Source organism: Globicephala melas, chromosome 8, assembly GCF_963455315.2.
Source record: "Globicephala melas chromosome 8, mGloMel1.2, whole genome shotgun sequence".
NCBI lineage: Eukaryota > Metazoa > Chordata > Mammalia > Artiodactyla > Delphinidae > Globicephala > Globicephala melas.
This window is the reverse complement of record NC_083321.1, coordinates 27,063,536-27,082,937: the sequence shown is the minus strand read 5'-3', so window position 1 is coordinate 27,082,937 and position 19,402 is coordinate 27,063,536. Positions and strand designations below refer to the sequence as shown.

Here is a 19,402-nt window from a genome sequence, read left to right as displayed (position 1 = left end):
GGCATGGACATATACACATTACCAAATGTAAAATAGATAGATAGTGGGAAGCAGCTGCATAGCACAGGGAGATCAGCTCGGTGCTTTGTGACCACATAGAGGGGTGGGATAGGGAGGGTGGGAGGGAGACACAAGAGGGAGGGGATATGGGGATACATATATACGTGTAGCTGATTCACTTTGTTATACAGCAGGAACTAACACACCATTGTAAAGCAATTATACTCCAATAAAGATGTTCAAAAAATGATAAAATGATTGAATTTTTAAAAAAGGAAAAAAACAGAAGCTCACAATCCAACAGGGACTGCAGTTTACTGAATTTAAACTTGCTATTATTTCTCCTCCTAATCCCAGCAACTAGAAAAGACCATCCTCACAGTAGGTATTTTATAACTTAGCAATGAATTTACATTTAATAGCAGAAAACATAACAGTTTAGCAGTAGAGACAAGATTTATCTTAGTACTAAATTTTAAGAGAAACTGCATTAATGGATTTCTCCATAATGGACACCATCTGACGAAAAAGACTGTTTTCTACAGTGATATTGTGGATGATGCCAACTGAACTTTAAATACCTTTTTAATACTTAATTATAATAAAAGCTAAAGACGTGATATAAAATCAGAATTCAGTAAAAGCAGCTCTGCCGGGTGCTATTTTTTTTTTTTTTTTGGTTCCCCCCCTACCCCGTACGCGAGCCTCTCACTGTTGTGGCCTCTCCCGTTGCGGGGCACAGGCTCCGGACTCGCAGGCTCAGCGGCCATGGCTCACGGGCCCAGCCGTCTCCGCGGCATGTGGGATCCTCCCGGACCGGGGCACGAACCCTTGTCCCCTGCATCGGCAGGCGGACTCTCAACCACTGCGCCACCAGGGAAGCCCTCGGGTGCTATTTTTAATATGTTACTTTCTATTGATTTAATTTGATAAAGAAATAGAGCTTAGAAAGCTCATTGGAGTGGATGGTTGAAATCCCATTTATTCTTTAATTAAATAATTCTACAACTATTCAGAGAACAAATTAGAAGGGTATAGAATTTATAATGTAACATAGGAGAGACAGTCATATGATCAGGTATGTATAATAAAGTGATAAGGGCTATTGGGGGAAGTTAAGGCTATGACAAACCACACTGTTCCTGACTTAGAATGTTAGTGAAGACTTTTAGGAGAAATAACGAGTAAGCTGAAAAGTAAATAATGAGAAGCAATCCAAGAGAACAGGAGAGAGAAAAGTTTGAGGCAGAGGGAACTGAACAGAAAGCTGACCCAGTAACCCAAAGAATAGATGACGATAGCTTGAACTTGGATAATGACAGTAGGAATCAAGATCCTTAGAATTCATTTGAAAAACAGATTCAAAGCAACAAGACTTACTGATATTTGCTTAGAGATAGCGAGAGTGGGAGATGCCAAGGATGACTCCCAGCTCCTTGAGATGGAACACCTGGTTGTGGTAATGCCCACAGAAGAAAGGAAGGAGGCATTGGTGTGGTAAGATATGAAATGAAATGGTGGTATGGTCACTATATGGCGACGTGTTAACTTCAGTTTTGGACATGCCTATGGGACATTCACGTGCAAGTGTCAAGTAGTTGGAGCAGTAGAGGTTAGCAATAGTAATAGATGCTTTTCAGTTAGACCCAATAATTCTTTTGGTAAAAACTGAAAAACAGCCATTTCAACCCAGAGTGCTGTCTAGTGCACTTAGGACTAATTGTCTTATTTATTGAAGTAAGATTCACATGTTTCTGACACCAGACGGTACAGATACTCAGGAGCTGAAATCCTGCTATGGCAGTTACAGAGCCTGAAATGTATTACTTCCCAGACTAAAGTCCATAACATACTTATTCCCCAAAGAATCATTTGGTGTCTGAAGTGCTGGGAATAATATAAGATCAGGAACTTAAGATTCTGTGACAAAGAGAATGGAAGAAGAGGACAAATATTGTCAGTCAATCACTTTGTCTATGAATAACATATCTTATGCCGCATAACGAGATAACCTCCCTTCTGTGATAAAGACACTAATCTTTGAAGAATTTAGTACTTCCTCACTCAGATTATTTAACAAAACTTCTTCCCAAGCAATACCTAAGAAATAACAGAAAGTTTTGTTTAATGACTAATTCCAAAGTCCATAAAATGTCATTTCAGGAATTGTTTCAAAACCAATAGGGTGGTTATATGATCCACACATCCTCCAAATTTTAAAAATGTATATATAAATCGTGTGATATCATTTTAATATAAAATTTACAAATACAAAATCAGTACTGAAAAGATATATTAATAGGTTTTAGACTTGCTCAAGTGACTTTTGTAACACAATATATAATATTCAGTTAAACATCTGGTATCTAAAGGTCAAAAAAAAACTACCAGCAAATTAAGGTTAAGAATTAAAGGTTTAGAATTAAACATGGTGATACTTGATTTAGTTCATACTGACCTTTTAACTGTCTCAGTTTGTGTTTCATAGTGTCTAGATCAGCCAAAATTTTGTCCTTTTTTAGCCAGTTCTTTTTTTTTATTTTTTCTGCTTTCTTCAAAGCTAGAATTAAAAAACTACATGATATTTTATCTTGCATTCTTCTTATCAACAGTAATTTATCATGCAAGCCAATAATTTATAAAGAACTTTCTGCTCCAAGAAACAAATTCAATTAGAAACAAGTAATTAAAAGGTAAGGGTCATTAAAAGAAACTTCATTTGAAAGATGACAGGGCTTAAGGCATTTCTTTATGGAATGGAGGGGGAAAAAAGAAGAACAGTGCTGTTTTATTATATAGATTTACCATATGTAATAGCCATATTTCATTTTCTATTTCCACAAACTATTTGGAGGTGATGAAAGTCTTCCTTGGAACCATTCATTTTTTTAAACATCCACCTACTGCCTAAAGGGTGCAATTCTTAAAAATGAAAATGTGCAGACAGGTCGTCTTCAGTGTGAATTAAACTCATTTGTTATTTTCTAATGTATATCAATATTCTCAGTCTTATAGACCAAGGATCTCTTTATCAATGAAATTAGACACTTTCCATGCAGAATACTCCATTCCAGTAAGAAAAAAACAGGCAATTGTGCAAATATAGGAGTATAGCTATCCTTGTGCACATGTTAATTGATGAACCTCCCGTTCTTTGCATAAATGTGATGTTATTATGTTGACATTATACACATTTAACTGATTTTCTTATGGTGACAAAAAATTTATTTCTCTCTCTCTTTATGCACTTGCTTGAAAGAAAGCAAAAACAAAACACTTACCATTCGGACTTAGAAATGGTTCACCGCAAGATACCCAGATGGCAATAGGATTTCTGAGGATGAGGGTGAGCAAAGACTTATCTATATCATCCAAACTATCAGATGTCACAGACTTTGGAAATAATTTGGTTTTCACTTTCATTCTTGTTGTTCCTGGGAAACAAATGACACATATACTATTGTTCAATGAATAATGAATAAATTTGCTTGCTGAATTCACTTGTTTATTCAAAATATTTTATTCTTCATTAATGACTTGATTTAAACAGGTTAATGCCCAAACCAGATGCAAATACATAAATCTGATCAGAAACTTCATATGCAACTAAATAATTTAAACAAATCTTATCGTAAATACATATTTTAATTCCTTTCTTACACTTTATCTAGTTATGAAAAAAATATGAGGTAGCTTACCAAAATATCTACTCTGAAAAGGGATAAAATAAAGAGAAAAAAAAGCAAGGAAGGGGAAAAAGGAGTATAGGAATAGACCAAAGCCAGAGATAAGGTGCTTCAGAGAACTCATCAATTAAATGATTAATAGTATCTATCTCATTCTGCTGTTGGGATGATTATAAAAAGGAAAGTGTTTAGAATAATATTTGGTCTAGTTAATTGTGCAAGCATCCAAAAAATGCTAGATAATATATTTATCATCATTATGATACTAGACATGAATACCACACTGTTTTTATTTGCTGGAGATAAAGCACTATTTGGGCGCTGAGAATCCTTGTGGCTAAAGCAAAGAGGAAAACACCATTTCAAGATACACATGGCTGACAGAGAGAGATAAATTCCTCAAGATACAACTTTCCTGGTCCTGAGATCTTAGAGAAATTTATTTCAGGGTCTTCATAAAGGGGTTATTTGTGATACAGCAAACAGTATCCTAATATATAATTAATACATATTGAGAACTTACTGTGTGCTGGGCATTTTACTAAGACCTCTATATACATTATCGCATATAATTCTCAAAATGATACTCTGAGGTAGGTCCACTCCTCTTTTGTACAGTAACTGTGATTTAGTCACATAGCCAGGCGGGGGCAGAGCCAGAATTAGAATCAAGGCCATCTGCTTCCAGAGCCAGTGCCTTTAACCACCGCCTTTATAGTAAGCATGACACTGAGTTTTAGATTGATGCCTGTTTCTTTTAATTTCCTCAATGCAAACCGATGTCATAACTCCAAGTCATGATTCAGTAAAGGGGACAGCCAGCTAATGCCCCTGCCTGATTCAAGGATAACCTTTAGAATATGAGGGGAAGGGATGGCCATACCCTCTTGGTAGACCTGCATGAATAACATTACCTCCAAGCAGGTTTTAAATAAGAATTTGAAAGAAGAATGTTTGAAATTTTAAATCTTCCAGAACGTGGAGATCAGATATTCCACATGCCAAATAAAGGCAGAACTATATGCTTTAGTGATCAGCTAGGCATTAAATATTCACATAATTATTTTTTAAAACTCATTAGAAAACCAAACAAATAATATCATTATAAAATAATAGAAAAAAATACTGGTCTCTGCCCCCAGTTCCTGACACAGAGCTCCTAAATTCTTTGGAATTTCCTGGGTGCTAGCAGTGTCTTTTGTTCTAATGAGATGAATCTTGCTGGGCTCCTGGATGGGGGCTGGTCACCAGAAAGTCCAAGCCATGATTAGAAACTTGGAATTTTCAAACCTACTCCCCATTCTCCAGAGAGGGACTAGAAATGGAGTTGACGATCAATCACGCCTACATGATGAAGTCCCCATAAAAATCCCAAAAGTACACGGTTCAGAAAGCTGGCTTGGTGAACACATGGAGATGCTGGGAGAGTGGAGTGTCAGAGGAAACACAGATCTTCATGCCCTTTCCCACGTACCTTACCCTATGCTTCTCTTTCATCTGGATTTTCATCTGTATCCTTTACCATATCCTTTTATAATAAATGGGTAAACAGTAAGTAAACAGTTTTCTTGAGTTCTGTGAGCTGCTCTAGCAAATTAATTGAACCTGAGGAGGGAGCCAATTTATAGCCACTCAGTCAGAAGCACAGGTCTGGACCTCTGAAATGGGGTGAGTGGGAAGCAGTGTTGTGAGACTGGGCCCTTAACCTGTGGGATCTGACCTTATCTCCAGGTAGGTAGTGTCAGAATTGAGTTAAATTGTAGGACATCCAGCTAGATGGTGTGGGAGTTGGTGTGGGAAAAAACCCCACAGGTCTGGTGTCAGAAGCATTGGGAATGGGATACTAGTATGAGAATGAAGGAAAGACACACAGGAAGGAGTGGGTTTTTCCTCCTTAATCCTACACACAATAATGATAACTAATATTATTAAATTGCTAAGTATCAACCAGGCATTAATCTAAGTGAAATATATTCATATGTATATATATTCTTATGAATACACATTCATATTTATGAAGACTGAACTAGTATATATTCATGTGACTGTTAGTGTCCTCATTTTACAAATGAGGGAACTGAGGTACAGAGAGTACCCACGATCATTCATCTAACAAGTGACAGGTAGGAGCTGAACCCTGGTATTTTCAGCTCCAAAATCCACATTCTTAACCTCTAAACCATGCCTCTCAACACAACAACGGAAACCTGAGACAACCGCCGAATCACTGCTAGCAAGACTCTTTTTCATTTACCAAATTGTTGTTGGGGGCACAGGCCCTGCCCTCAAGTTGTACCTAGTCTAATGAAACGCACAAAGATGTAGACAGATAATTATAACACAATGTGCTAGGAGCTGTGATAGGGGTGCATTTGCTGTAGCTTCTGGGAGTTCATAGGAGCAGTGGAGATGGGGGAGGGGAGTTGGAGGACAGGAGGTGTAGAGAGGACACCTTCTCTTCTAATAGTAGGAAGAGATTTGCATTGATCTAGTCCCACTTTCTTAAGCGGTCTCCAGTTGGTTTTGGTTCTGAATTTAAGAACAGAACCTGCTCATGTTGCATAAAGTAGCTAAACTGTCAAACATGTTTTATAAATTCTAGGCAATTTATTTATTGTTTTGGGGCTGAAATCAAATTTACATTAAAAATTTTTTTTCTTATTATTCTGCAAGGTAAAAACATTATGAGAATTTCATATGAGTAGCTTCCTGTGATTTTTTTTAACTCTCGAAGGGGTGACTGAATGAAAGAATTACATTTAACTTTCATATGATCAAACATAAGTAGAATCAGCTAAATCCTGTAGAATGTAACCAACCTTCCATACTTTTAACAGGTGTCCCTTTTGTTCCAACAGGGGCTGCCTCTTCCTTTTGTCCCTCAGAGTCTCTCTGGATAAAAGATTTATCAAGAGCCCATAAAATCAAATCCCACAAGGAAAGGATTGTGGTTCCATCTTTGGTATACACTTTGGAGGCTGCTCTGGCAAGACCAAGTTGTTCCGTGCATTCTGCAAGCAGCTAAAAAACACAGACTATAAGGAACTGAGAAGAAATAGTGGTAGAACTGAGAATAATCATGATGAGCGTGTTAATTTAGAACTCTGAGAAAATCCTTTAATTTGAGAAAACAGAAAGCAATAGCTACCAACTTGATCTTTGATTAGAGATGATTTTTGATATTGGATTGTCCTACATAATCTCACAAATTAGTCCAATCCATCTGTGAAAATTCTTAGCTCCAAAAATTTAACACAGCAGCTATTGTATGTTAATACATTTTATCATCAGAGTATTTATTTCCTAAGAAGTGTAAACCTAGAAATCCAATTTCAATTGTGTGCTTAAGAATGAATAAAATTATTCTAACACTTCCGATGAACTGCTTTAAAATAAATGAATACTTGACTTTCAAACCAAGAACTGACACATTATTACTTCCATTTGGCAGATGGGAAATCAGGCTGAAAGGTTAATATTTTTGCCCAAGACCACAAAAGCCAGGGTCCCAGGGTGAATTCTGGAGTTGCTAACTTTTGTCCTTTGCTTAGTCCATTGAACAACAATATCTTAATAAAAAATCTGTTCGTACTCAGAGGGGTGAGTGAATGATTATGTGTGTGTGTATTTGCAAGGAAGTCTCCAGGGTAACTCCATATCATATTTAACATTGCTTGTAAAATATGTTGCTAAAGGTATTGGCCAGAATGTACAGACACAAGACAACCATCATGCAATGGAAGGACAAGGCTGGGTTTGGGTCCTGGGAACTCTCCTCCCTTCCCATGGCTGTGGGGAGCAGCCTCTAAGACAGAAATCACATGTTCCCTCCTAGCACAACTCCTGCCTCTCCAATTTGAAAATGAAATGAAACCCCCTATCAATAAATTAGTGCTCCGATTCTCCAGATGATAAAGGAGGTGGCATCTCTTAGGATACTGAGCTTACATACAACTTGAAGCTGGAAGGGGAAGGAAGGCAAAAAAGGCTTTCTGTTTCTCATTTTTCTAAGTCTATATCTGAAGAAACACCATCAAAAATAACATCTTTAAGAAAACAGAGATCTTGATCTCAGCAGCTTAAATTGGTAAAACTGGCCAGGGATATTTGTCACTCAATCTCACTGCTTTTTTTCTTGTCAGAGAAATCACCATTATCATTACCTCTGATGATTTGAGAAGCATTTAAGTGATAGCCACTCACCATGGGGAATGTTCCAGCCACAATTAACTTCCCATTTCGATATCCATCTCCATTTTTGTATGCAATTATTTTCACTGCCTTCTGGTGAGTAACTGCCATGCCACTATGAGATACAACTTGCGTGCAGGTCTTCATCCGTAAAGATAACAGACGTTCTTCATAATAACTTAAAGTGTTTTCAGCCTCATAAGAAGATAAATCAGCCTGATTTTTTTTTAAAAGAACAACAACATAGATCAACTCAAACTTTTTTCTTTTAGTTTTATTATTTTGTTATACTTCAGCCTCTTGATTTGTGTGTGTACATGGGTGTGGCATCTAAATTTTGAAATGTCACTTCATATGCTAAAAGTATTAGGTGCTGTAGTGGGAAGGACATTGGGTCCGAACTCCTCAGTTCTCTTCCCAGCCCTGTCACTGAGTCTCTAGGTGACTTTGGGCCTCTGGCTTGTGTTTCTGGCCTCCTCCTGTTTTCTACTTTGCCTTCCCCTGGACAGGAGATGGGGAAGAAGGATGCCAGGGCCAGAGAGAGCCTGGGGTTGAAGTAACGGACGCTAGTAGTAAAGATATTCTCTTATTCTTTGACTTCAGGATGATGCCATCCTGTGGTGGCAGACACTTATGAATGAGGAGGGGAATGAGTGAAGCCTTAACCACATGGTAATGAGGGTGGTGAACGCCACACTTCACCTTTTCCTTTTCATGGCTACTCAGGAAGCTGCCCTGAGGGAGAAGTTGTGTCCAAGATGCTGTAACACTGGGGATTCTTTCCGATCAGCTCACCCCCACCTCCTTAACACAACCCTACTGTCACCAAAGCAAAGCCAAATGCCTGCAGGCTTTCCCAGAGGACTGACTCCCCTTTTCCTTCAGTGATTGTTTCAGTTGATGTTTATTGCAACTGTTACGACCCTGCTCTTCTGCAATGTGTATCAGGTTTAGGGGAGAGAGGACAGTGACCTGGGAATAAGACCGGCAAGCCCTGAAGAGCACACCAGGTGGAAGGTTCCCACCCCTAAGGAATTGCTCCTTTTTATACAGTTGTGTAAGTTCCTCTTAGCTCTTCTCACTTCTAAACTTGAAGGAAAGGATTTTTTAAATGGTGCCATTTTAAATTAAGATCACAGGAAAGCAGCAGAGATTATTTTCTCCATGAGCTGTTAAAAAAAAATAGTATTAGACATGAATGCATGAATTCAGGCACCCAACATGAAGAGTCATTAACAACAACAGATCAAATTAGCCCTGAAAATACTAGGAAAAAAGGAGTTTACCCTGTGGATATAGGCAAAAAGCTACTCCACTAAGTAAAGATTTGCAGTTACTTCCTCATCTAAAAGCAACACAGGGAGTAGTGCAAGGTGTCAGGAGACGATTAAAGCTGCAGAAGAGCCCAATTAACTTCAAAGAGTATATCGAACTACTAACAGATAATGTATTTTAAGTTACAGTGGGGAAAAGGAAATCAATGCAGGTGGAATGGTAAAGGTGCCTCAGCGAAAGATGAACTGGATGAGTGGAGATGAACTTGAGTGCAAGGCAAGTAATGAATGTATCAAAGTTTCCAAACTGATGCCACACATGTGTTAGCAGAGCTCAGATCATTACATACTCTGGCCACATCGATGACCTTGAAAGGTCCTTGTGAGAAGGGCTTCTGGGTCTCGGAGGCTGAGGCACAGAGGAATGGCAGCCCTGGAAGCAACTGTTTCAATCTCTTCTCTGCTCTCATGGATCGCCCACATGCCAAACAGAGCATTGTTTTTTTCTTTCCACTGGGTGAGAGATAATAGTATCCCTGAAAATGGAGGTAAAGATGCTTTTATTTGGTTGCATCTAAATTATGATAGCACTTTTGTAGAATATTTTGCCATACAAATAAAGCATTTTTATGATTCCCCAAATGCTAAATTTGAAATCTCAACATGAATGCATTATTTTGCTCTCTAATGATTAATTATTATATAATTATATTATATTATAATTATATTATAATTATAACTATTATATTATAGAGCAAAATATTTCCAAACGTTGTTGACTGAAAAAGCCTAGAGGCAATGACAATTCAACATCAATGAGTATAACTTGTATCCAGAATCAGAGTTTCTTGGAGGAATGGCCAATTCCAGATTTGGGGCAAGAAATATACAAGAGAAGCAAGGATCTCTTGCGTGCCCAGAAAAAAAGAATCCATCCAAAAGTAAAGGCATTATGTCAAAAAAGACACAGGCGCCAACATGAAGGACATTCCACTGGCCCAAAGTGGGACAATTTGGGAGTAAAATAAAATTATAACCAAAACACTTCAAATATGTTTGAATAGGTAAAGTCCCATGAGTTCATAATCATGCTAAAAATATAAGTAAAAAAAAAAAGCAACAAAAAAGCTAACAAACAAACAAAAACAAAACTACTACTTACTGGAGTCCATTAGAAGTAAACTGGTACCAATTTACAACTCTGAAATTGGCCATTAGAAATTGTGGCAGATTATTTGCAAAGATGGCATAGTAAAACCATCCCATTCTTGTTTGCATGCCCTTTTGAAATTACATTTTGCTGCTCCTCCAATCAAGAAATAAGAGTTTCTTGCTCCTTTCCTCCTTCCCTTGAATCTGGGCAAGGCCATGTGACTTGCTGTGGCCAATGTAGCATTAGCAAATGTGATGCAAGCAGATGCATAAGAAGTGCTTGCACATTTCAGCTTGTTCTTTTTTGGCTGCATTTGGAAGCCAGAGACCATAATGTGAGCTCACTTGAGCTAGCCTACTTAAGAAGCCTTGAGGAGAACTAAGGTCCCCACCAGACATGTGATTTGACCATTCAGACACCACAGCACCACCAAACTACTGGTGTGCCACCAGATAACTACAGCCACATTAGTGACCCTGGGCAAGACCAGCAGAACTGCCCAGTTCAGCCTAGCCCAAATTGTTGACTCAGAGCATAAAAATGGTTGTTGGCTTAAGCCACTAAATTTTCAGGTGATTTGCTACACTACAATAGATAATTTAGATAGAACAATGTAAGCATTTATCCTACCATCCTTTACAAACCATATTTCTGGGCAGTCAAATACCTAGTTGAAGAGGTAAAGTTCTTCCTTACACTAAAAGTTCAGCTAATATATGTCAGGGAACATAATAGAACTTTTAAAAATTGACCCTTTTGAAACTTCTAATGAAATTATTGATTTAGGCAAAGATCACAAAAAAGGCAACACTAAATGAAAAGTCATTGGGAATTGTTTTTTGATGTGAGATTAGGTTGTAATCACCTGAGCCCATGGAAAATCCACACTGTATCCCTGCATAAGTGATAAATATGAAATACACAGTAAAACCTATGAAGATTCTTGTCCAAAAAATGCTGAACATAAATATAATTAAACTCCAGTGCTAAATTTCTTTTATAGGCATTATGGGAGCCAGAGAAACAGGTTAAAGGATGCCATAGGAAGCAAACAGAAAAATCCAAACAAGAGGCATTCTATAGGATGGATTCTGCGACCAGCGTCACATCGGGACCTTGTTTGAATCCTGACTCAAACCAACCAACCATAAGAAGAATTTTTTAGGAAACCTGGGAAATTTTATTATGAACAGGGTAGTAGATGGCCAAAAATTACTGTTAATTTTATTAGGTGATAATGGCATAATGGTAATGTAAGAAAATGGTCAAATTTTTACAGGTGCATGCTTAAGTTTGAGGTGAAATGGTATCATGTCTAGGATTTGTAAATATTGCAAAACCTTGATAATAGTTGAATTTGGATGATAGGTATATGAGAATTCACTGAACTAGTCTCTCTACTCTTGAATATGCATGAACATTTTAAAGCACTTTTATATAGACTCTCTGATTTGCTTTGTTCCTCACAAGGCTAAAAGTTAAGTACAGCCAGAGTTAATATCATCATTCTCAATTTACAGATGAGAAAACAAAAGCTAAGAGAGGGAAGTTTTTAATCCAAGGATATTCAAGTAGTATGTGGCAGAGCTGAAGTACGAAGCTGTGACTTCTGATTCCAAGTTCTTGTTTTTTTGCCTTTGTCATATTTCTTCAACTATTCCATTTAAATACTTAAAGCTACCTCAATTCAGAGCCAACATTTAGATGATACTTTTGAAGATGTAATTCTTAAGTTCCACTATGGATTTCTCTATATGCACATCTGATTTCCATTTTCCTAAAAATTACTGGGAGACAGAAAATTAAAACATCTCCTCTCAGATGGAATTGAATGAATACTACATACAGAATAATTTGTACAGAAAAACACGGACTTCATGATGAATCGTGTGCCAATGGTATTTCTTATTACACTAAAGAAGCCTATTGAGGGCTTGCCTGGTGGCGCAGTGGTTGAGAGTCCGCCTGCCGATGCAGGGGACACGGGTTCGTGTCCCGGTCTGGGAAGATCCCACATGCCGCGGAGCGGCTAGGTCTGTGCGCCATGGCCGCTGAGCCTGCGCGTCCGGAGCCTGTGCTCCGCAATGGGAGAGGCCACAACAGTGGGAGGCCTGCGTACCACCAAAAAAAAAAAGAAGCCTATGACAGTATCTAGAAAATGTATTTTCATTCATTAAGACATCAATCCCTATGACTGTGGTGCTACTATTTTGATGGTTCCCAAATTGTTTTATTTTGGCAATGGTACACGTATACAATGCAAACTGAATTTTTGGTTAATTCATTCACCCTTAACACAACATTTAAACTGCTGCTGGTAAGGAAAATGCAATACACTGGGGTAGCTCCCTAGGTTAGGCTATGTCTACAGAATGCAAACAGAGTTTAAAAGTTCAGCAAGTCAGCTGCTGGCTCTATACACAGAATACCAAGCAATTGGTTTGACTGATTATTTTCCTCTATAAAATTTCCTTGATTTATTGAAATGACTAACTTGCTCTGTTCATTTGACCTTATAGAAATATGGTCTATAACATGGAGTTTGTTTGATCAACAATGACGCTTACTGTATATATAATAGCTAGTGTGACTGTGAATAAATTATTCAGTTGCTTCATCAATCTTAATTTAATGAATTATTGATACTGTTTATATTTATTATTTATGTTATATTATTTATTATAAGATAATGTATGTAAAAATAACTAATACTGCATCAGTATCTAACATACAGTAGCTTTCTAGCATATAATGGTTACTTCGTATTAGTTTTCTTTTCTAAGCTTGCCAAGCAAATGTGGCCTAGAGAAGAAGTTCTTACCCTATGTCCAAATTGGATTTCAAGGGAGTCTACAAACTCCCAAAAATTTTATACAAAAAGTGCTGTGTACACATGTGCATTTTGGGGGGAAAGAATATCCATAATTTTCACGAGACTCTCAACGAGGTCTGCATCTCTGAAAAGGTTAAGAATTAATTACTGATTTAGAGCCTTTGTGTAGAGAGTTGGTTTTCCCAGGTCCAAGAGAGAAAAGCATTTTTTTAAATTTGTGAATCCTAGAACTGATATATTATTGTACTCTTCAGATTAACCATATTAATTTCTATCAGATAGGTTATCATTTAACTAGTAGGAAAGGAAAGTTATAATCTTTTAGAAGAAATATTGTTGAAAATTGGGAAGTTTTATCCTTCCCAAATTTCAAATAAGAACTCTTTTATCATAACTATAACATCATACCTAAAATTAATAATACCCTAATATAATCAAATATTCAGTCAGTATTCAAATTTCTACAATTCTCTCACTCCCTTACAATTTATTTGAAAGAGAATCACAATAAGGCCAATACCTTATAATTAGTTTAAATACCTCTAAGTCTCTCTGAATCTTCACATTCCTTTTTTCTTTTTCTTTTTTCTTTTGTTGTAATTATTCATTGTACATTTTTTCCAGTTAGATTTGGGGGGGCAAGACCCCATCATAAATGGTACAGTGTATCTCTATCAAGGAGCAACTCTTTTGTCTCTTTTTGTTATGTTAGTAGCTACTGATGATCGTTGCCTAGATCCACTAATTTATGAAAGTTCACAGTATAATGATATTCTGATTTCCTCATACTTTACTCATGTATTAGCTGGGGTATTTCTACGAAGTGAAGTTTCTTCTTGTCAACTGTCTTGTTATCTTGAGGTACGGTTCATAAAGGAAGGGAAAAATAAATGCTTGATTTTTTATTTACTGGTTTTCAAAGTAACAAATTTGCTCCTTAGCATCATCTAATTGTGACAAATTGAGTTGTTGTTGTTGTTGCTGTTGTTTAATATCTCTATGAACATACGGATTTAAACATATCTAATGTATGTCAATCCACTGCATTCAATAGTCATATTGATGCTTAAATTGTCTCATCTTTGGAGCCTTTTCAAGTTGACTCGATTCTTTTTAAGATGACTTCAGCAGTCTTTGGCAGCATATTGTCTAACAGGTATGAGATCACAGACAAAGGAGAAAAAGTCGGTGGGGAGAGCATAGTTGAAACCAGAGACAGGCAGAATGGTACGGTACATTTGACATCTCTTATTCAGTAGAGCCAGGGAATGACGAGTGAAGAAGCAGCAGTGGTTTAGAGACGATTGAGGGGAACAGTAAAGAGGGTCTTGGGCAGTCTTGTAATGTGCATACATTATGAGATTTCAGTTTTCTGTAGGCCAACGGTTATCAACAATAGCAAGGTGCCTTGATCCACTGACCCACAAATATCTCGGGTATCTGTAAAGTATGGTGCAAATAATTCCTTACTAATAAAAATTAAAGGACCAAACTTGAGAAATTATTTCTTTTAAAATTAGAGTATATCATACTTAGCCCTATGCTTGGTATAATGTAATATAAAGCAACTTACAATCATTGGCATTTTAATATGCTTTCTGGAGTGGAGTGACATCGAGTGTGGCCAGCACACCTGTGGGAGTGACGTATGTGTGATTATCCTGCTTCATGCCTGTTCTGGTGAGCTGATGATGAGCCAGAGATGGTGATGGTGATAGGGAGCCATCAGACAATATAAGAAGAGGGTAATATCAATATTCCTTCATTCTTTCCTAACCAGAATCACAGAGTCTAAGCGATTTCACTCACAAGTCAGTGTTTAATTTGTGTGAACTTAAGGTTTTCTGGAAAAAAGTTTCTTGCTTTATTAGACTTATCCATTCCCCCACCCCTTTTTTTTGTCCTCAGAAGGAAGGAACCACTTACTGGTTGATCAATGTGTTTTTCTTTAATCACAGAGGATGTACAAATACCAGCATAATTTGCTGCTGTGACTTCCTTATCCAGTGTAGTGCTATGAAAGGCCATAAAAGCTTTCATATTTGTCATGTAATTCCACTTTTGATTAGAAGTCCCATTGTTATGTGGTTTGTATTTCTGAAAAAAATGTGACAAAATATGGAGTCAAATAGGAGAGGTTATGATTTGTTTATAGCAGTCCTAGTTTTCATTGCATAAAGTCAGAAAGTACAGATAATTACTCAAAACTCTACTATGTAGTGATAACTACTATTGATATTTGATGATTATACATATATATATATGAATTCTTGGATTTACAAAAATGTAATCACAAAATGCACACAATTTGGTAATGGCGTTAGTTTTGCTTGTTTTTTTTTTTTTAAAGGATATATACTATTTGATCTTAGGTTATTTTAATTTACCAATATCCAATAGTTAAACATGTAGATTGTTTCTCAGGTTTTCCTTAGTATAAGCAAAAGGGCAATCAACAATCATAAAATAAATGTTTGTGTAAATCCATAACTTCTTGAGAACAAACTCAAGTAGAATTGCTAATAAAGGAACAGGATCGCCCTCCCATCAGGAAACTTGCACAAGCCTCTTAGATAGCCTCATCCACCAGAGGGCAGACAGCAGGAGCAAGAAGAGCTACAATCTTGCAGCCTGTGGAATGAAAACCACATTCACAGAAAGATAGATAAGATGAAAAGGCAGAGGGCTATGTACCAGATGAAGGAACAAGATAAAACCCCAGAAAAACAACTAAATGAACTGGAGATAGGCAACCTTCCAGAGAAAGAACTCAGAATAATGATAGTGAAGATGATTCAGGACCTCGGAAAAACAATGGAGGCAAAGATCAAGAAAATGCAAGAAATGTTTAACAAAGACCTAGAAGAATTAAAGAAAAAACAAACAGAGATGAACAATACAATAACTGAAATGAAAACTATACTAGAAGGGATCAAAAGCAGAATAACTGAGGCAGAAGAACAGATAAGTGACCTGGAAGACAGAATGGTGGAATTCACTGCTGTGGAACAGAATAAAGAAAAAAGAATGAAAAGAAATGAAGACAGCCTAAGAGACCTCTGGGACAACATTAAACACAACAACATTCGCATTATAGGGGTCCCAGAAGGAGAAGAGAGAGAGAAAGGACCCGAGAAAATACCTGAAGAGATTATAGTTGAAAACTTCCCTAACATGGGAAAGGAAATAGCCACCCAGTCCAGGAAGCACAGAGAGTCCCATACAGGATAAACCCAAAGAGAAACATGCCGAGATACATAGTAATCAAACTGGCAAAAATTAAAGACAAAGAAAAATTATTGAAAGCAGCAAGGGAAAAATGACAAATAACATACAAGGGAACTCCCATAAGGTTAACAGCTGATTTCTCAGCAGAAACTTTACAAGCCAGTAGGGAGTGGCATGATATACTTAAAGTGATGAAAGGGAAGAACGTACAACCAAGATTACTCTACCTGGCAATTATCTCATTCAGATTCGATGGAGAAATCAAAAGCTTTACAGACAAGCAAAAGCTAGAGAATTCAGCACCACCAAACCAGCCCTACAACAAATGCTAAAGGAACTTCTCTAAGTGGGAAACACAAGAGAAGAAAAGGACCTACAAAAATAAACCCAAAACAATTAAGAAAATGGTCATAGGAACATACATATCAATAGTTACCTTATACGTGAATGTATTAAATGCTCCAACCAAAAGACACAGGCTTGCTGTATGGATACAAAAACAAGACCCATCTATATGCTGTCTACAAGAGACCCACTTCAGACCTAGGGACACATACAGACTAAAAGTGAGGGGATGGAAAAAGATATTCCATGCAAACGGAAATCAAAAGAAAGCTGGAGTAGCAATACTCAAATCAGATAAAATAGACTTTAAAATAAAGAGTGTTACAAGAGACAAGGAAGGACACTACATAATGATCAAGGTATCAATCCAAGAAGATACAACAATTTTAAAAATATATGCACCCAACATAGGAGCACCTCAATACATAAGGCAACTGCTAACAGCTGTAAAAGAGGAAATTGACAGTAACACAATAATAGTGGTGGACTTTAACACCTCACTTACACCAATGGACAGATCATCCAAAATGAAAATAAATAAGGAAACAGAAGCTTTAAATGACACAACAGACCAGATAGATTTAATTGATATTTATAGGACATTCCACCCCAAAACAGCAGATTACACTTTCTTCTCAAGTGCGCACAGAACATTCTCCAGGAAAGATCACATCTTGGGTCACAAATCAAGCCACAGTAAATTTAAGAAAATTGAAATCCTATCAAGCATCTTTTCTGACCACAACGCTATGAGATTAGAAATGAACTACAGGGGAAAAAAATGTAAAAAACACAAACACATGGAGGCTAAACACTACATTACTAAATAACGAAGAGATCACTGAAGAAATCAAAGAGGAAATCAAAAAATACCTAGAGAAAAATGACAATGAAAACATGATGATCCAAAACCTATGGGATGCAGCAAAAGCAGTTCTAAGAGGGAAGTTTATAGCTATACAAGCCTACCTCAAGAAACAAGAAAAATCTCAAATAAACAATCTAATATTACACCTAAAGGAGCTAGAGAAAGAAGAACAAACAAAACCCAAAGTTAGCACAAGGAAAGAAATCATAAAGACAGAGCAGAAATAAATGAAATAGAAACAAAGAAAACAATAGCAATGATCAATAACACTAAAAGCTGGTTCTTTGAGAAGATAAACAAAATTGAGGAACCATTAGCCAGACTCATCAAGGAAAAGAGGGAGAGGACTCAAATCAATAAAATTAGAAATGAAAAAGAAGTTACAACAGACACCGCAGAAATACAAAGCATCCTAAGAGACTACTACAAGCAACTCTTTGCCAATAAATGGACAACCTGGAAGAAATGGACAAATTCTTAGAAAGATATAAGCTTCTAAGACTGAATGAGGAAGAAATAGAAAATATGAACAGACCAATCACAAGTAATGAAATTGAAACTGTGATTAAAAATCTTCCAACAAACAAAAGCCAAGGACCAGATGGCTTCACAGATGAATTCTATCAAACATTTAGAGAAGAGCTAACACCTATCCTTCTCAAACTCTTCCCAAAAATTGCAGAGGAAGGAACACTCCCAAACACATTCTATGAGGCCACCATCACCCTGATACCAAAACCAGACAAAGATGTCACAAAAACAGAAAACCACAGACCAGTATCACTGATGAATATAGATGCAAAAATCCTCAACAAAATACTAGCAAACAGAATCCAACAGCACATTAAAAGGATCATACACCATGATCAAGTGGGATTTATCCCAGGGATGCAAGTATTCTTCAATATATGCAAATCAATCAATGTGATAAACCATATTAACGAATTGAAGAATAAAAACCATATGATCATCTCAATAGATGCAGAAAAAGCTTTTGACAAAATTCAACACCGATTTATGAAAAAAACTCTCCAGAAGTGGGCATAGAGGGAAACTACATCAACATAATAAAGGCCATATATGACAAAGCCACAGCAAACATCATTCTCAATGATGAAAAACTGAAAGCATTTCCTCTAAGATCAGGAACAAGACAAGGATGTCCACTCACACCACTATTATTCAACACGGTTTTGGAAGTCCTAGCCACGGCAATCAGATAAGAAAAAGAAATAAAAGGAATACAGGACTTCCCTGGTGGCACGTGGTTAAGAACCTGCCTGCAAATGCAGAGGACCCGGGTTCGAGCCCTGGTCCGGGAAGATCCCACATGCCACGGAGCAACTAGGCCTGTGTGCCACAACTACTGAAGCCCGTGAGCCATACCTACTGAAGTCCGCACGCCTAGAGCCTGTGCTCTGCAACAAGAGAAGCCACTGCAATGAGAAGCCCGCACACCGCAATCAAGAGTACCCCACACTTGCCGCAACTAGAGAAAACCCGTGTGCAGCAACAAAGACCCAACACAGTGAAAACTAACTAAATAAATAAATTTATAAAAGGAATATTAATTGGAAAAGAAGAAGTAAAACTGTCATTCTTTGCAGATGACATGATACTATACATAGAGAATCCTAAAGATGCCACCAGAAAACTACTAGAGCTAATCAATGATCTTGATAAAGTTGCAGGATACAAAATTAATGCACAGGAATCTCTTTCATTCCTATACACTAATGATGAAAAATCTGAAAGAGAGATTAAGCAAACACTCCCATTTACCACTGCAACAAAAAGAATAAAATACCTAGGAATAAACCTACC

General features: G+C 37.1%; 1 protein-coding gene across 2 annotated transcripts in view; it reads right to left on the bottom strand.

Annotated features, from left to right (window-relative positions):
• Positions 1–19,402, bottom strand: part of DCDC1 (doublecortin domain containing 1) — a 470,602-nt gene that overhangs the window by 35,096 nt on the left and 416,104 nt on the right. For both annotated transcript variants that reach the window (XM_060303388.1, XM_060303390.1), the window contains 6 exons: positions 15,064–15,234; positions 9,502–9,687; positions 7,890–8,093; positions 6,506–6,707; positions 3,282–3,434; positions 2,459–2,560 (listed from right to left, as the gene is read on the bottom strand). In XM_060303388.1, coding sequence (XP_060159371.1) covers positions 2,459–2,560; positions 3,282–3,434; positions 6,506–6,707; positions 7,890–8,093; positions 9,502–9,687; positions 15,064–15,234 — 1,018 coding nt within the window. The remainder of the gene's footprint in view (positions 1–2,458; positions 2,561–3,281; positions 3,435–6,505; positions 6,708–7,889; positions 8,094–9,501; positions 9,688–15,063; positions 15,235–19,402) is intronic.